At 39.3% G+C, this 18,342-nt stretch overlaps 2 protein-coding genes across 2 annotated transcripts; both read left to right on the forward strand.

Annotated features, from left to right (window-relative positions):
• The first annotated feature begins 97 nt into the window (after positions 1–97).
• si:ch211-136m16.8 lies at positions 98–9,214 on the forward strand. Its single transcript, XM_035533560.1, is given in 12 exon segments — positions 98–906; positions 1,729–2,070; positions 3,101–3,622; positions 4,228–4,728; positions 5,413–5,558; positions 5,710–6,504; positions 6,507–8,028; positions 8,132–8,212; positions 8,214–8,343; positions 8,540–8,628; positions 8,794–8,885; positions 9,040–9,214. Coding segments are annotated over 12 exon segments (4,347 nt in total). The 5' UTR covers positions 98–849; the 3' UTR covers positions 9,110–9,214.
• A 125-nt stretch (positions 9,215–9,339) lies between these two features.
• On the forward strand, positions 9,340–17,631 carry ppp4cb (protein phosphatase 4, catalytic subunit b). The gene is made up of 9 exons (XM_027026203.2): positions 9,340–9,501; positions 10,789–11,097; positions 11,303–11,354; positions 13,226–13,276; positions 13,456–13,557; positions 15,373–15,546; positions 15,750–15,876; positions 16,276–16,465; positions 16,684–17,631. The coding sequence occupies exons 2-9, from the start codon at positions 11,000–11,002 to the stop codon at positions 16,811–16,813; spliced, it is 924 nt and encodes a 307-aa protein (XP_026882004.1). The 5' UTR covers positions 9,340–9,501; positions 10,789–10,999; the 3' UTR covers positions 16,814–17,631.
• Positions 17,632–18,342: the final 711 nt, after the last annotated feature.

Raw genomic sequence — 18,342 nt, forward strand, 5'->3', positions numbered from 1 at the left:
ATTGTTTCACTTCAAATGAAATATGCTGGCGTATAGAGCCCTAACTGAAGCAAAACTGTCCACTTTATTCATGAGGGCTGCTGCAACCCCGATCAACATCTAAATTACCATCTCACTGTGGATGACCTAGGCAAACACCTAAACTTTTGGCATATAGACAAAATTAAACAATGGTAATGTCTGGGTTTACAATCCTATTACTGTTTGTTTAAATAACTAATTTGAAACGTGCATTGTTGATTAAGAATATATTTGAAGAAATGTTACTTTGTGAATGTCAGAGAAAGAGGAGAAAATCACTACAATTTACAAGCGTCAAATACTACATGGATTTTTTTCTCTGACCAAATACGGTCACATTTTAAAATTTGCTATAATAATTACGTTAAGTGAGATCGATAAAATGCAGCCCGTGTTGCATTAAAAGTGCGTTTGAAAAACAGCGCAACAAAGTGATACGTTATCGGAAAGTACATGTCTTGGGTGTTTATTATAGAGGCCCTGCAGTTGTTTTAGAGGTTACACTAGAATCCACAAACTAACACGTCCTCTGCTGTAGCTGTTGGTTAACACTTTTGTATGTCCTTTCAGTCAAACCACTAACCCTCTTCCTCGTTAAAAAAATACCGAACGTCTCAACATCAGGAACTGGAGAACTACAATCTGCATAAATTGCCCAATTCATCAACGCTCTAGCCATCATAACATTACTTCTTCTTTTCGACTCGATGTTTTCACTTGCAACTACATGCTGTTTAAGTTAAGTAGTAGTTTACTGCCGTTTACTAGCCTCTGTACAGTTCGCATATTGGGGCTGCATCTAACCAGCAAGTTGATTTTGAATCAGCGATGGAAGGGTCCGAAAGTTCAGTAATGCGTATTGGACGCAGTATTTGGACTGTTTGGGTGAGTGTTCAAATTTGTTTGCAGTTCGTATGTATGTTTCCTAAGGCTGTGCAGTCTACTATTTCAGAAATATTTTCAGACTCTGTGTATATTAGCCCTGCATATTAAGAGCGCTTATGACAGCACCCTTTCACAAAATCATGTCTAGGATAAAGATTACTTTCACAGTCAACCACTAGCTAGATGATTGGAATTTACACGTAGCTGTCAGAAAGGAAACGACTGACTAAGCAATTCATGAACCATCCTGCTTAGAGTTATGCCTTGTTAAAACATTTCTGTATTAATGGTGGTTATGACTTATGACTTTCAAAATAAAACACAGTGCATGAGTAACCACAAAAAAAAATGTTAAAATAACTATTACTCTAAATTTTTATTCATGTGACAAGGAAGCGCATTTTAAGTGTAGGGCTTTAATTTATTTGTGATTCTTTCTAAGTGTTTCTGTTATTTGATAGTTGTAGGTCCTTTTCTATTACCCTATATTATCGCATTTCTGTGGTCTTAGTGTGCAGTAACCAAGAGCATTAGAGAGACCAAATATACAAACAATATGCAGAGCTCTTCTTCCTGTTCTGTGTGTGTGCCCATTTTCTGATGGGAGCTCAACCTGTCAACAAATGCAGAGCAGCTTGTCATTTAGAGGCTGCAAAATGATTCCTGCATGTTACATTTTTGCCTGTGTGTTTTGAATATAAATGCTACATGAAATTTAATTATGTCACATTTGACTGAATAAGGGCCATTCTCTCTCACACACAAATAAAAGCGCATTCTGTAACTACTACTTTACATGCTGACTCACTTGTGCTTGCACAGGGTTACCTCACAGGGGCTGTGGGAAGATATCTCAGACCAGAAGTCACAAACAAAGAGAATCCGAATGCAAACTCTAAAGAGAAAGATCCAGTGATTAAGACAATCAACAAGAGTTGCAGAGATTTAAAAGAAATAGAAGAAGAAAAAGAAAGACACGAGACAAAAACATGGAACCCACATGAGAGACAGATGAGAGAGGTGGCAGGTTTACAGTGTTCTGGGGTAAAAGTGCAGACCGCCACTGTCCAGTGGGAGAAGGTCAGTGTGAAACAAGATGCAGTTGGGAATGGTGACCATGATGAAGACAGTGGCACAAGCAAACACCTTGCAGTACTACCACAAGTGAGCATTTGGGATCAGTAGAAAGTGCAGAGGATGTCGAGAAAAAGCACAAGAGCTGAGGCGTAATGAAGAAACTCTGGACTACCACTTGAATATTAATAACAAGGCAAGAAATATATTGATCACAGATCAGCTGAAAGAAGACCATAAAGTTAGCCCAGGTGTTTTCATTAATGCAGACATAGACAGCCAAGAATTTGACGTTTCTGGAGGCAAGGATCCAGATCTAGATATGAATGTGAGTGGAAACATTCAGGACGAGAGAATAAAATCAGAAAAGAAAAGAGCTGATGATATGATGGACTGTGTTGTAGATAGAACAGAAACTATGGACAGTGAGGATGTTGAAGAAGAACAGATAAACAGCTGTGATGATGGAGATAAAGAATACACCAAGGAAGCCTCAGTGGGAAATGTCATAGATCAGGTTAATCAGGATATAAAAGAGAACAGTAGTGACAAACAAACACATCAGGGAAAAGCTTGTAATGAAAACAAAACAAGTGAATCACAAATGGAGGATGACTTATCCCAGCTAATCTATCCAACAAGTGAAGGGGGAAACCTTTTAAAGATCCCCATAAAGAAAGACATAAAGGAAGTAATACATGAGGAGGAAGCAAGTACCATTAAGGCTACAGTGATACCAGAAGTGGAGAAATCAACAGGTAGAAACAGAACAAGGGACTCTGGGAAAAATAAAGAATGGACAGCATGAGAGGTCCTAGCCTGTGTACCTCAACAGCTATGTGAATTTACAGCCACTGAAATATTCGACAAACAGCAAGTCTATGAGTCAAAGATGCATGACGCTCAAACTGAACGTACTGAGAACAAAATTGAGATGCAATGTGAACAAACTGAGTTTGTGGCAGCACAGATAGAAGAAAATTCAGGAATAAACAAAAAAGAAATAGAAGAGGAAAAAGAAAGACACGAGACAAAAACATGGAACCCACATGAGAGACAGATGAGAGAGGTGGCAGGTTTACAGTGTTCTGGGGTAAGAGTGCAGGCCGCCACTGTCCAGTGCGAGAAGGTCAGTGTGAAACAAGATGCAGTTGGGAATGGTGACCATGATGAAGACAGTGGCACAAGCAAACACCTTGCAGTACTACCACAAGTGAGCATTGGGGATCAGGTAGAAAGTGCAGAGGATGTCGAGAAAAAAGCACAAGAGCTGAGGCATAATGAAGAAACTCTGGACTACCACTTGAATATTAATAACAAGGCAAGAAATATATTGATCACAGATCAGCTGAAAGAAGACCATAAAGTTAGCCCAGGTGTTTTCATTAATGCAGACATAGACAGTCAAGAATTTGACGTTTCTGGAGGCAAGGATCCAGATCTAGATATGAATGTGAGTGGAAACATTCAGGACGAGAGAATAAAATCAGAAAAGAAAAGAGCTGATGATATGATGGACTGTGTTGCAGATAGAACAGAAACTATGGACAGTGAGGATGTTGAAGAAGAACAGATAAACAGCTGTGATAATGGAGATAAAGAATACACCAAGGAAGCCTCAGTGGGAAATGTCATAGATCAGGTTAATCAGGATATAAAAGAGAACAGTAGTGACAAACAAACACATCAGGGAAAAGCTTGTAATGAAAACAAAACAAGTGAATCACAAATGGAGGATGACTTATCCCAGCTAATCTATCCAACAAGTGAAGGGGGAAACCTTTTAAAGATCCCCATAAGAAAGACATAAAGGAAGTAATACATAAGGAGGAAGCAAGTACCAATAAGGCTACAGTGATACCAGAAAGTGGAGAAATCAACAGTGTAGAAACAGAACAAGGGACTCTGGGAAAAATAAAGAATGGACAGCATGAAGAGGTCCTAGCCTGTGTACCTCAACAGCTATGTGAATTTACAGCCACTGAAATATTCGACAAACAGCAAGTCTATGAGTCAAAGATGCATGACGCTCAAACTGAACGTACTGAGAACAAAATTGAGATGCAATGTGAACAAACTGAGTTTGTGGCAGCACAGATAGAAGAAAATTCAGGAATAAACAAAAAAGAAATAGAAGAGGAAAAAGAAAGACACGAGACAAAAACATGGAACCCACATGAGAGACAGATGAGAGAGGTGGCAGGTTTACAGTGTTCTGGGGTAAGAGTGCAGGCCGCCACTGTCCAGTGCGAGAAGGTCAGTGTGAAACAAGATGCAGTTGGGAATGGTGACCATGATGAAGACAGTGGCACAAGCAAACACCTTGCAGTACTACCACAAGTGAGCATTGGGGATCAGGTAGAAAGTGCAGAGGATGTCGAGAAAAAAGCACAAGAGCTGAGGCATAATGAAGAAACTCTGGACTACCACTTGAATATTAATAACAAGGCAAGAAATATATTGATCACAGATCGGCTGAAAGAAGACCATAAAGTTAGCCCAGGTGTTTTCATTAATGCAGACATAGACAGTCAAGAATTTGACGTTTCTGGAGGCAAGGATCCAGATCTAGATATGAATGTGAGTGGAAACATTCAGGACGAGAGAATAAAATCAGAAAAGAAAAGAGCTGATGATATGATGGACTGTGTTGTAGATAGAACAGAAACTATGGACAGTGAGGATGTTGAAGAAGAACAGATAAACAGCTGTGATAATGGAGATAAAGAATACACCAAGGAAGCCTCAGTGGGAATGTCATAGATCAGGTTAATCAGGATATAAAAGAGAACAGTAGTGACAAACAAACACATCAGGGAAAAGCTTGTAATGAAAACAAAACAAGTGAATCACAAATGGAGGATGACTTATCCCAGCTAATCTATCCAACAAGTGAAGGGGGAAACCTTTTAAAGATCCCATAAAGAAAGACATAAAGGAAGTAATACATAAGGAGGAAGCAAGTACCAATAAGGCTACAGTGATACCAGAAAGTGGAGAAATCAACAGTGTAGAAACAGAACAAGGGACTCTGGGAAAAATAAAGAATGGACAGCATGAAGAGGTCCTAGCCTGTGTACCTCAACAGCTATGTGAATTTACAGCCACTGAAATATTCGACAAACAGCAAGTCTATGAGTCAAAGATGCATGACGCTCAAACTGAACGTACTGAGAACAAAATTGAGATGCAATGTGAACAAACTGAGTTTGTGGCAGCACAGATAGAAGAAAATTCAGGAATAAACAAAAAAGAAATAGAAGAGGAAAAAAGAAAGACACGAGACAAAAACATGGAACCCACATGAGAGGACCAGATGAGAGAGGTGGCAGGTTTACAGTGTTCTGGGGTAAGAGTGCAGGCCGCCACTGTCCCAGTGCGAGAAGGTCAGTGTGAAACAAGATGCAGTTGGGAATGGTGACCATGATGAAGACAGTGGCACAAGCAAACACCTTGCAGTACTACCACAAGTGGAGCATTGGGGATCAGGTAGAAAGTGCAGAGGATGTCGAGAAAAAAGCACAAGAGCTGAGGCATAATGAAGAAACTCTGGACTACCACTTGATATTAATAACAAGGCAAGAATATATTGATCACTAGATCGGCTGAAAGAAGGACCATAAAGTTAGCCCAGGTGTTTTCATTAATGCAGACATAGACAGTCAAGAATTTGACGTTTCTGGAGGCAAGGATCCAGATCTAGATATGAATGTGAGTGGAAACATTCAGGGACGAGAGAATAAAATCAGAAAAGAAAAGAGCTGATGATATGATGGACTGTGTTGTAGATAGAACAGAAACTATGGACAGTGAGGATGTTGAAGAAGAACAGATAAACAGCTGTGATAATGGAGATAAAGAATACACCAAGGAAGCCTCAGTGGGAAATGTCATAGATCAGGTTAATCAGGATATAAAAGAGAACAGTAGTGACAAACAAACACATCAGGGAAAAGCTTGTAATGAAAACAAAACAAGTGAATCACAAATGGAGGATGACTTATCCCAGCTAATCTATCCAACAAGTGAAGGGGGAAACCTTTTAAAGATCCCCATAAAGAAAGACATAAAGGAAGTAATACATAAGGAGGAAGCAAGTACCAATAAGGCTACAGTGATACCAGAAAGTGGAGAAATCAACAGTGTAGAAACAGAACAAGGGACTCTGGGAAAAATAAAGAATGGACAGCATGAAGAGGTCCTAGCCTGTGTACCTCAACAGCTATGTGAATTTACAGCCACTGAAATATTCGACAAACAGCAAGTCTATGAGTCAAAGATGCATGACGCTCAAACTGAACGTACTGAGAACAAAATTGAGATGCAATGTGAACAAACTGAGTTTGTGGCAGCACAGATAGAAGAAAATTCAGGAATAAACAAAAAGGAAATAGAACCCTGCAGCCACATGGGACTAATAAAAGTGACATTTGCTGATAGTTCTTTGGACCTTGCCACTGATTTGTTGAGAGTTACAATGGAATCAGATCCATTAGAAACAACACAAAGAGGATATAGAAGTAAGAACAAACCCTAAAAACAGAAGAGGCATCCCCAAAAACTGAAGTGATGTGGTTAGATGACACAGAATACATCAGTGGATCACAAAGATCAGAGGTAGTGATTAAGCAAGGCACTGAGTCGGTCATTCCAAGGGTACAGGTAGAGGCTGGAAGCCAAAGCAAAACCGAAGATCCTAGGTCAAAATGTAAACAGGACATCAAAGCAGAAGTTTCATCAGAGGATGTGATGAAATCAGCAATTGTAGAGATAAACTTGCAAGAGCACTCCACAAATAGAGAAGAGGCTCTACAGAAAACTGCATACCAGTACTCACATGAACAAGAGCCTGGACAAGAAAAATCAGCTAATGGAATACTAAATGAACCTGAGTTACTTAAAGCACCATTTTATGAAATGTTAGGAGAACTAAGGGGGACAGAGACTAATTCTGCAGGGCAAACAGATGAAACATCAGTTAAGTCTACTGATCAAATGTCAAGTCCTTCACTGGAGGAACTAGATAAAACACAGTGCTCCATTGAACTAAGTGTTGGTTCAACAACCGAGCTGATTGTGGAAACAAAGACTACTTCTACAGAACAGAAATTACTGCTTATTAAACAAAGTGAAGTAGCAGGCACATGCAAGCCCGCCACAACTGAATTAAAATGTCAACAAGCTGAATCTGAAAATGACACTTCAAAAACAGAAAGTGAATCCTCTGTCACAACCACGGAGGCCACCTCTGAAACCTGCATAATGTCAACTGAGACAGAGGCTCCAGTGTTGCATATGTCCAAGACTCTGAACCTATTAAGGGATCAGTTAATTTATAGTGAGGGCATGGCACAAGATAAATCTGATAAAACTGAATCCTGTGGCTCCAACCTTGGATCTTCTGAGACTTCAGACCTGGCATCACCACTGCAAACCCTAAAGATGTGGAGGAATGCACAGAAAGATGATGATGATGATGATGATGAAGATGATGAAGATAGAACTGTTGAAACAGTCCCTGGATTACCAGATGAAGTAAAGGCCATTACCACACTGGGAGTTTTGGAGGAGGCAATGAGTGGCCTGACAAAGGAGAGGCAGAGTGAATTATCCAGACAAAGAGTATCTCCAGATAATAGGATTACAGAAATAGAAGGGGAGAAGATCGAATTACTAAATGACACAGTGGACCAAAGGAACGATTTACAAGTAGAAACAATGGATACTGGAAGTGGGGCATGTGGGCAGAATGAAGTGGAAAAAATGGCACAATATACAAGAGGGGAGAAAGAACAAATGGAGCTCACTGCAAAAGGAAAAACGAATATGCCACATAAGCTTGCATCTGTATCAGAGGTAACAATTCACACAAAAAAAGACCATGAAGAAAAAAATGATTATGGGGAATCGGTGATCGACAATAATGAAAACACACGAGAAAGAAACAGACCAAGACTGAAGAGACGGTTTGAAAAAATGGAAAAGGAGGAGAAGGATAAACCATCTGTGCGAAAGGACTGGGCAATGGCAGATCTTTTCCCTCTACAGGTGAGATATTTGTGATGGCCTTGGAACAGTTTTTGGGTATTTTTGGAACATAATGTTAGGTTTAGAATTGGCTGCTCTTGAAATGTTTACCTTGCTCTTTAAGGTCTCGTCGTTGGACTTCACTGTCCAGAAATCAAAAATAGCCGTGAAAAACCCCCTGATTCGACCACCCAAAGACCCTCGGAACACTCATAAACATGACTTCAGTAGAGCCGCTGAATCCCCCTTGTCCTCCAGGGCCCAGCCTGCAGAGAAAGAGTCTAGCAGAAGGGGTATCAGTAATGGGCAAAGGAGTAATTGGATTCAAACTGCCTGGTAAGATAGAAAATCAAATGTGAAGTAAATCTTTATGGAATTAAAGAAAAATTCTTCTATATTGTTACTGTATCACTAGTTTGTTACATTGTTACTCTATCACTAGTTACACTAGTCTGTATTTTGCTGGTTGAGAATGTTGGTAGTTTGTAGTTTTCATCTTATGAAATTGTTACTTGCTGTCATTGTTATTCAGGTCTGGGTTCTGGTCTCCCTGTCCTGAGACAAACTGAAGCTGGAAGAAAAATGAGGGACAAGGAAGATGCACAGTGTGTAACATCACAGGTACAGGAAAGCAAACAACTCAACTGAATGTTTCACCTAAATATATGTATAGTATGTACACAAACAGTGACTGAACTGCATTGATGTATAACAGTATCATATCCCTGAATTAGGATTACTAGATGTTCTGTTATTGTTTATCATCATTATCTGTATACCCTCCAGAAATTTGGCATGCAGACAGATCCAGAAGATAAGTGTGGGAAGCAAGATCAAATGCATGACAAACCAAAATCAGCACCACTGAGACACCCTGGGTACAGCCCGTGTTGTATTATTCTCTCTAGTTATAATTTGCATGAACCAAAGGAAGTTGAGCTGGGATTATACATCACTGTTTAAAATCAGACCAAATACATGCTTTTTTTATAGAAATGAAATTTTGTTCTCACTATGTCTTCATATTTACAGGATGGGCAGCCAACAGATGATGATGGAGCTGAAGAACAAACTCACAAAGAACAAAAATGCAAAAGAGTGAAGGAATTTGCCCAAAGAGAAATTCTCATGATTAATCCTTGTGTATTTTTTTTAGGTTAATGTGAATTATATTACAATGTATTTGAGATTGTCATGGATAATAAATGTACTGATTATTTAAAAAATATAGAAAGACGCATCTCTTTTTCCTAATTAAATCGGATTGTTATTTTTCGGCCTTTAGGCGGCGAGAGAGAGTCCCTGAATTACACTATTAGGGATGGCAGCTAGCCGTCCCCTCGAGTATCGAGTAATCACTCGTACAGGGAGGTGCTAAACACCGGTAGATGGTGTCGGATGAAAAGAAGGACGAGCCGGGTGAAAGGAAACGAATCTTAAGAGAAGTTATTCCGGCTTATTAGTTTTTTTCTTTTCCTACTCAAGGTGTTTCAGGTAATTTGATGGATTTCTTTTCGTGGCTTTATAGCGGTTGTGTCCAATGTCGAGAACTATCTAAAGGTTTTCTGTATTAGCTGAAGTATTGCTGGCATCCAAAATGTTTTAGGCCCTGGCCAGTTAGTTAGCTACCTAGCTAGCTAGCTAGCTACCCACCCACCTATCCAACCATCATCGCTTTATTGTTAGCCAGATAATACCATAGTCGTGTAGCTATATAGATAGGTTTAGTATCAAACGAAAATAGAGTGAATATTTTGTGGCCCGATGCACAAACGTAATTCAGATATTGCGTCGTTCGCAGTGATCAGAATCTTGGACGAGTGCAGAAAAGTTGTGTAGCTAAATCGAAGCTCTCGTCACGTTGGATACGTACTAGCTAGCTAACTAGCTAACCTAATGTTCTTATCAGGCTAGGTAGGTAACGCTAGCGAATATTTGACAGATCTGTTTAACGAAACGTAACTCGAACATGTCTGTTCCTCTGCTGTCCAGTCTATAATCAGACGACTCTTGCAGGATTCAAAACAAAATCCCGAATGGATAACGAGCATCCTGGTTTGATAACTTGTCTTTTCCTGCTTGCTAGCTAGCTATTTTTTTAGTCTGTCAGACTGGTTCTGCTAGCTACTGAGAAGTGGAATTAGCTAGCTATTAATACGAGATGCCCTATAACTTGCAAACATGCTCATTACCTGTTTCTTTCGTTGTGCTTATCTCTTGATGTCTTATTGTCTTTAATCATGTTTATACGGGGTCGAGTTAATTAAGAGTTAGCTAACCTAGGTAGCTAACTTGAAAGATATGCTGTCTAGCTACTAACTACCGAGCTAGCTAGATTTTGCTTAGGAAAGCGCTTGTTCGCTTTATCTCATGGTTATCTCGCTGTGTAAAGTTCTATATAGATCTGCTTAGTCACATAACTTGGCTAAATGATTGCTTTGCTTATACTACACTTGCTTAAAAGCGATTCTGTTCTGTCTGTAGTTTTCTTTTAAAGATGACCAGTAACAAAATTGAGGATTCTCAGCGAGTAACTCTTAGTTCGCTAGCTAACGCTATATTCTTGCATCTGTGGGCGTCTTTGCAGCTGAATTCCGACGTGTGCCTTATGTAATGGCAGTGTACACTATAAGTAACACTTTATTTATGTTTTTTATTTTACGTGCAGTTTTCTTTTTGTACCAGTGTTTTCATAAATATATATTGCCTTAAATGTTACCAGTCAGTACCCTGACAGGTTCTTGTACAATTAGACTACATCGTTATTTTATTTTTTGACAGGTGTCTTTGGGTGCAGTTGTCCTGCCATCCCAGCTGCTTCTCTTGTTAGTGTGTGCGTGTGCGTGTGCGTGTGTGTGTGTGTGTGTGCGTGTGCGTGCGTGCGTGCATGCATGGTGTGTGCGTGCATGTGCATGAGTGAGTGTGTGTGAAGCACTGAGAGACTGTGCTAGAAGTAACAGGCTTGGGTCAGACCTTGTTTCTGAAATTTATCATGGGTGACATCAGTGATTTGGACCGACAGATCGACCAGCTAAGGAGGTGTGAGCTCATCAAGGAGAATGAGGTCAAAGCACTGTGTGCCAAAGCCAGGTAATAAACACCAAAAGCCCAACACTCAGTGTGGCCTGCATGGTTAACCAGCAAGCATTATAAGGCCTTTGGCAAAGTTGAGTTAATGACCATGAATGGTCTCAGTATACTTTGTTCAACTTTGGCATCGCTCTGTATTCAGTAATGATAGTAGCGATGACAAATTTGGATTTATCTTGATTAGTGATCCTTATTTGTGTTATAGAGAGATTCTTGTGGAGGAGAGTAACGTACAGAGAGTGGATTCACCAGTTACAGTAAGTAAGGTTTATCGGGTACAATTTGGTGAGTAAATCTCTGGTACCCATCTGTCATAATGTGCTGGGTTACTTAGAAGCGTTGTGTAATAGAGTATCGATTAAAGGTAGAGCATGTACCATACGCTCTCATATTTATGATCGTAACACAGGTTATAGCACTCTTAACACTGACCTGGTGTGTATTTGCTTTGTACTGTAAGATACTGCCTTGTCCTTTGATGGTTTATATTAATATGGGTATGTGTTTACCAGCCACTCATGGTGGTTGTTTACTGGTACCAATATTGAATTGTGCCATGTTTTTACAATCTATATAATATTTAAGTGCTTTAAAATGATACAATGATATTGATTCTAATTATAGTAAATGTTGATTTACTTTCACTTATTGCGAGGCAAAAACAAAATCCACTCACAAAAAGTTTTAATACCTTTTGGGGGGGGGTTTGTTTGTTTTATTAAATGTTTTACATTTTAAATACTTTTTTGTGCAAGAATTAGTTGGCTACATTCACCAGCAGCGGCTGTCCAGGCACAATAATTTAACTTTCATTTGGGTAGAGACAATTTGTAGCTATCCAAAGATTAGTGTGGTGGTTTGGTAGACCACAGCTGATTGCAACAGACTTTGAGTAGCAAACAAAGAAATGTGCAATATGACAAACTACCTGAGGCAATATGCCAAAATATTAGTCTTTGTACTTTGAAATTGTTAGTTATAGCCACAAATCTCTTGTGCATGCACATTTGAGCATTGGGGAGGTACTCAAATGTATACATAAATTATTAATAGTAGTAATATACTTTCATTCTATCTGTCTGTCTAAATAAAATACTTGAATGTTGCCCAAACCATAATGATCCTGTCTATTTTTGTTTATACTAATTAATTTCCTGTTGCTCCATTCTTTTATAAACTGTTTTTTTCTTTATAAACTTGTTCTTCAGTTATTGACCTTTGAATAAGTATATGTTTTTTATTTGTTTAGCTGTTTATTTATTTCCCAATTTGTTTTCATCTGAAAATGCATGTTGTGTATAAATTAAACCAGTTACACATAGGTTTTGATCAGGGTTTCGATCAGGTTTTGATCATGCGCAGCGATTGCAGTTTTCATGGCCAAGTGATTTTCTTGAAAGATTTGCTGGCCGGTTTTGTGAATCCAATTTTCTTTCTTTCTAAGAATGATAAATGACAACATACAGAAACCTTTTCGTTCAGTTTTTTATTTTAATGGATATTTCTTCCATCTCAGCAAAAGATGTTATAGGACAAACCTTGTGCCAAACCTCACAAAATGGAGGAATATTTTTAGATTCCCCCATGAAAACAAGTGTTGTCAACATATAGGCCTAATGTAGGCACTGTGCTGGATGTGTGTGGCTGCGTTTGTGCCGTTGTTGCCCTCGTGATGCACAAGTGAAATGGTCACCAGTTATGTCCGATTACACTGAAAGAGTCTGGTGACTGGAAGAGATGTCTCCTAGGACCGCAAATGTAGACCTATAGAACAATCATCAGTTTATGCCCAAACACATTTTCATTACATGACTCTTAAATAATGATTTTCTTCTGTAGGCTACATACAAGGTAGATGTAGAAAACAGCAAAAACATTAACAAGTAGACAACACCATTAAAGGTAGGCAAATATACAAGGATTGATGTATGTGTAGTGATGTACAGAAACTGGCTGGATTGACGCTGTGTGAAACTGTACCAGATCACTATGGAATTCAACCAGCAAAATCGTGTCATCCACACTCAACAGTCTGGAATTGTATTCAGTGCATACAAACAGGAAGATTAAGGAATGATTCCAGCCTCACATACCCATGTTGAAGTTCAACATGTATTTTCTTTTACAGGTGTGCGGTGATATCCATGGACAGTTTTATGACCTGAAGGAGTTGTTCAGAGTGAGTCTTTACCAAGCAAAAATTCAGTTTGGTAGAGTTCCAAAATGAGTTTTGTGTTTTAGTCTATAAACAAAAGATGTTTTGTTGGGTGTGTAGAAAGAAAGATTTGGTTGACTCATCTTAAGGATGTTGGGATTGTTTTTGTTTATTTGGTTGTTTTTTTTCTCTCACTCTCAAAGGTGGGTGGTGATGTGCCTGAAACAAACTACCTCTTCATGGGAGACTTTGTGGATAGAGGCTTTTACAGTGTGGAGACCTTCCTGTTGCTTCTTGCTCTTAAGGTACATAGTCGCTTGGTCCCTACTGGATTTAACCTTTGAGCTCCTGGACTTGATTCTCCTAGAGATTTAGAACACATTTATTAAGTCATTTTTGCATTTATCAAACAAGCTGTTTACTTCGTTACACTTGTGACCAGGGGTTCTTAATCATTGGAAGTATTTGTGATCAACTTTGAGTGTCCATTAGGAATGGACTAACTAGTCAGCTTTAGTTCTACATAAACTGTGGGCTGTACAGGCCAAGCTCTACATTTACAGCATTTAGCTAACACTTTTATCCAAAGCAACTTACAATTGTTACTGGATACAACTTGAGCAACTGAGGGTTAAGTGAAAGGAGTAGCACTTGAACACTCCCAGCTCCATGTAGTGCATACAAAGTTTCAAATAAGTGCAAATAAGAATATAGCACAAATATGAAAGCTGTTGAATGTGTTATTTTAAGAACATCGTACCTAAAACTCAACTGAAATTCAGGACACAATGTGGCAGTCTCCCCACCTGTTAATTATTTATAGTTTGTACAGTGTAAAGAAAGCTAGGTTGAGGGCCAAGAAGTTATCTCTGGAGCTGAATTTGCTTTTGAGAGGTTTGGATGGAGAAGAATGGACTCATTTGGTGGCTAAGTTTGGGGGAAGTTAGCAAAATCTGGGAACTGGAACGTACGCTTGTCAGCTCATCGACACTAGGCAGGTAGCAGGTAATTATGAACACACTGTATAGTCAAGGCACTTGTAAAACCATGGTTAACGAGATATTCTGGAATAATTATATCTTAATCTCTACCATAATTTAAGCATGGTATTACCACAGAAGCAAATTTAAAATGTATTTGTATACTAACAATAGAATACACCTTATTCAGGTGATTGCAGCATCTCCAGCACAGAATAAATAGTTAAAGGTTTAATAAATAGAGTTGATTAGAATTACAATAAACTAGATATAAAAGCTATGGGAACAATTACTATGCTACACACAATTGCACAAGTGACACCCCATCCACTAGTGATATGAAGCATAATGAAAGTGACAATGTGACATAGCAGCAGGTATACAATGTGGAGGACTAATTGGACTATAGACAATAACAGTGGTATTGTGAAAATGTATAGTGTGTGTGTGTGTGTGTGTGTGTGTGTGCTGTTATAACAGTAGTATTTGCAGTTAGAGAAGAAAATATATATTTAGAGTAAACATGCGTGCTATGTGTAATGAAAAATTAAAAAAAGTCTTGCAGTAGAAGGTGGGAGAAAGAGACTCTTGAGTTCTTGTATGAGGAGGGTGGTGATCAGCATGAGCACAGACTGTGTACTTGGCTATTGTTATGTAGTCTGATTACAATGGGCACAAAAGAACATCTGAAGCATTCTGTCCTATACTTAAGTGAAATTAGTCTATTCCTAAATGAACTGCCCAGTATCACAGTTCCTCATTGAGAGGGATTGTCCAGAATTGCTCTGATTTTGTCCAACATCCCTCCCTCACTATATAACCCTGCAAAATGTTTTACAAAATGTTAGTTATGTTTTAGAACCTGCTGCTTGTCCTGTAAGTGTAATACATATATAGTAATACAAATACAAACTTTTTTTTCTGTTTTGTTAATAAAGGCATCTCATATTTTGTCTGTGATAGATGGTTCTGTGGTTAAAAAACAGTTGGAGTAGTTACAATTAAGTTACAGTTAACAAGATTAACTGGCAATATTGGCTAGCAATATTCATTTCATACTAATTAGACCACACAACATTTTCTAATTTCGCATTTTTGAGTGAATATTTCACTTTAAAGTTTGCTAACTTGTTGCTTTAGGTGCGTTACCCAGACAGAATCACACTGATTCGGGGGAACCACGAGTCCAGGCAGATTACACAAGTGTATGGCTTTTACGATGAGTGTTTGAGGAAATACGGCTCGGTCACCGTGTGGAGGTACTGCACAGAGATCTTCGACTACCTATCCCTTTCAGCCATCATCGACGGCAAGGTCAGTTGCTATGCTAAAGTTAAATAAACTCAGAATTAGTGTAGGTATAATGTTCTTCAATGTAATCACATACTTGTACATTTAGGTGCATTAAAGGGCTGAATACAGGACTAGACAATCATAAGTTAAGTAATTTATTGACCCTCCTGTAGTAATGAAATTTATTGACCCTGATATGTGGTGCATCTGATTTCCCTTTAAAGATTTTCTGTGTGCACGGTGGCCTCTCACCCTCCATCCAGACGCTTGACCAGATCAGGACTATTGACAGGAAGCAGGAGGTGCCACATGATGGGCCCATGTGTGACCTCTTATGGTCTGACCCTGAAGGTAGCAAAAAATCAGTCATCTTAGTGTGGGACTTTTATATTTATGTGTGGGTGTGTGTTTCAGTTGCCAGCACCCTTATGAGATTACAGCAAAGTGCTTGAAAACAATCAAAAAAGGCGATCAGAAACATGCTTAATTTTGCTAAAGAAAATTACTTGCTTCCTCTTCCCAATAATGGCAGTACCATTTACCTGTTTTAAGGACTTTGTATTATGTTTGCATTGCAGTAAAGCTGTCATGTCATTTTCTTATTATGAAAATGGTATATGGTCATTGTGGTGGAACACAATGCAGTTGCTTAAGACTTGGGTCAATCTAACTGAAAGAGCATTTATTACATTTTATTGTTGATTTAAGCCTCAGCGGTATAAACAATGGTTTCTCTGTTTGTGATGGTAGATACTACAGGTTGGGGTGTTAGCCCGAGGGGAGCTGGCTACCTGTTTGGCAGTGATGTTGTGGCCCAGTTCAACGCTGCCAATGACATCGATATGATCTGCAGAGCCCACCAACTTGTCATGGAGGGCTACAAATGGCACTTCAATGAAACTGTGCTCACTGTGTGGTCTGCTCCCAACTATTGCTATAGGTGGGTGTGTGTGAGAGGAAGGAATATCCTAATTAACTTTCAACATGATGTTTTAATGATGTTTTACATACTCATTTTTGCATTCGTTCATTACATACTCATCATGCTCTCATACTGTTACACTGGTCTTAAGAGTGTGTGTGTGTGTGTGTACTTTTGTACTGAATTACTTTTATTTTTATATGTATATATATTTTATATATACTACTTGCACTCAGGTGTGGTAATGTGGCCGCCATCTTGGAACTGGATGAGCACCTCCAGAAAGAGTTCATCATATTTGAAGCTGCTCCACAGGAAACACGAGGCATTCCCTCTAAAAAGCCAGTGGCCGACTACTTCCTGTGAGCCTGCTGTGACCTTAGGAAACAAATCAACGTTCTGCAGGAAGTGGAGTCCTGTATCTACTTGTATTTCTATATGTCCCCCTTTACCTGCCCTGCTGTCTTAACTGACTGTGTGCGCAACCCCCCCCCCCCAACTCTGTATCATTTAAGTTTTTGGGTTTTTTTCTACTCTTTGTTTTTGGTCCCTTTATAAGTATTCACCTGCTACACATTATCTCTGCCAGTCACCTGGACATCTTGCTCTTAAAACACACACGGACTTGGCATTTTCGTCCCTTGAACTGCTGTGAAGTCACCCGCTGTCATGGTTATGCTGTAGCTGTTAGCGTTTCTAACTAATGTGAATGACACTATGGGCAGTTGACAGTGCTATGGAAAGGGAGATGTATTCTGAGCATGCGCTGAAAGCTAGTGTACAGTGTTTCACAAGCTCATCAGAAGCTGCATCTATGTTAAACAACAGGCTTAAAGAAAGGCTATTGCATTACTTTTTTTATGATCTTTTCATACTCTATTCCCTTTATGTTTTAAATATGTAGGAGAATGAGACATTTCCACTCTGTTATAGTTTATACATTCTTTTATTTTACCCTCAAGTCATAGTCTTACAGATTTTGACTTTTGTGAAGGAATTACTGCAGAGCTTGCACAGCAGACCTTGCAGTGGTTAACAGCTACACTGGAAAGAATTAGAACACGGCTCACAAAACCAGTCTGTTTTTAGACATGCTTTTTCCTTCTGACTGTTCTATCAATAGGTCTAAATGTTGATTTTTATTATTATTTGTGACAATAAACTGTACTTTTGTATGAATATAACAGTGTTTGCTCTGTGTACATTAGCATCTGCTTAAATGTGCTTCAAATATGTTAAAGCTGCATCAGCATTTTGACAGTATTCTACCCTAATCATGATGGTATGATTATTGTAGTTTGTACATATTTAATTGATATTTAGTTAAGTGTTTAACTTCCTGTAGAACACATTCCGTAAGTGGCAGATTATAAGGAACTGGGTGCTGGTTTATTTATAGAAATGTTTACATTTTTCTCATCAGTTCAAACGCACTTTATTTTAAAGGGAATAAATGAGCGTTGTCAAGGCTTATAAACGAAGATTCTGTAAGCGGTCACAATAGACTACAAGGCAAATGCAGGCAGAGGGAGCCCGGCGAGGTCTCCGATGCCTCACTCCACTGCAGTAGGGGGCAGTAGCAGCCTACGCCTTCATTACTGCCTCACTCCACTGCAGTAGGGGGCAGTAGCAGCCTACGCCTTCATTACTGCCTCACTCCACTGCAGTAGGGGGCAGTAGCAGCCTACGCCTTCATTACTGCCTCACTCCACTGCAGTAGGGGGCAGTAGCAGCCTACGCCTTCATTACTGCCTCACTCCACTGCAGTAGGGGGCAGTAGCAGCCTACGCCTTCATTACTGCCTCACTCCACTGCAGTAGGGGGCAGTAGCAGCCTACGCCTTCATTACTGCCTCACTCCACTGCAGTAGGGGGCAGTAGGAGCGCCTGCGCCTT

The sequence above is a fragment of the Electrophorus electricus genome, chromosome 14 (assembly GCF_013358815.1).
Source record: "Electrophorus electricus isolate fEleEle1 chromosome 14, fEleEle1.pri, whole genome shotgun sequence".
In the NCBI taxonomy this organism is placed as follows: Eukaryota; Metazoa; Chordata; class Actinopteri; order Gymnotiformes; family Gymnotidae; genus Electrophorus; species Electrophorus electricus.

Bases quoted from the DNA above. Each gene is read 5' to 3' on its own strand.
- ppp4cb (XM_027026203.2), top strand. From the start codon at position 11,000: ATGGGTGACATCAGTGATTTGGACCGACAGATCGACCAGCTAAGGAGG. The intron at 13,277-13,455 runs GTGAGTCTTTAC...TCACTCTCAAAG, and splicing joins ACCTGAAGGAGTTGTTCAGA to GTGGGTGGTGATGTGCCTGA. The intron at 15,877-16,275 runs GTAGCAAAAAAT...TTGTGATGGTAG, and splicing joins CTTATGGTCTGACCCTGAAG to ATACTACAGGTTGGGGTGTT.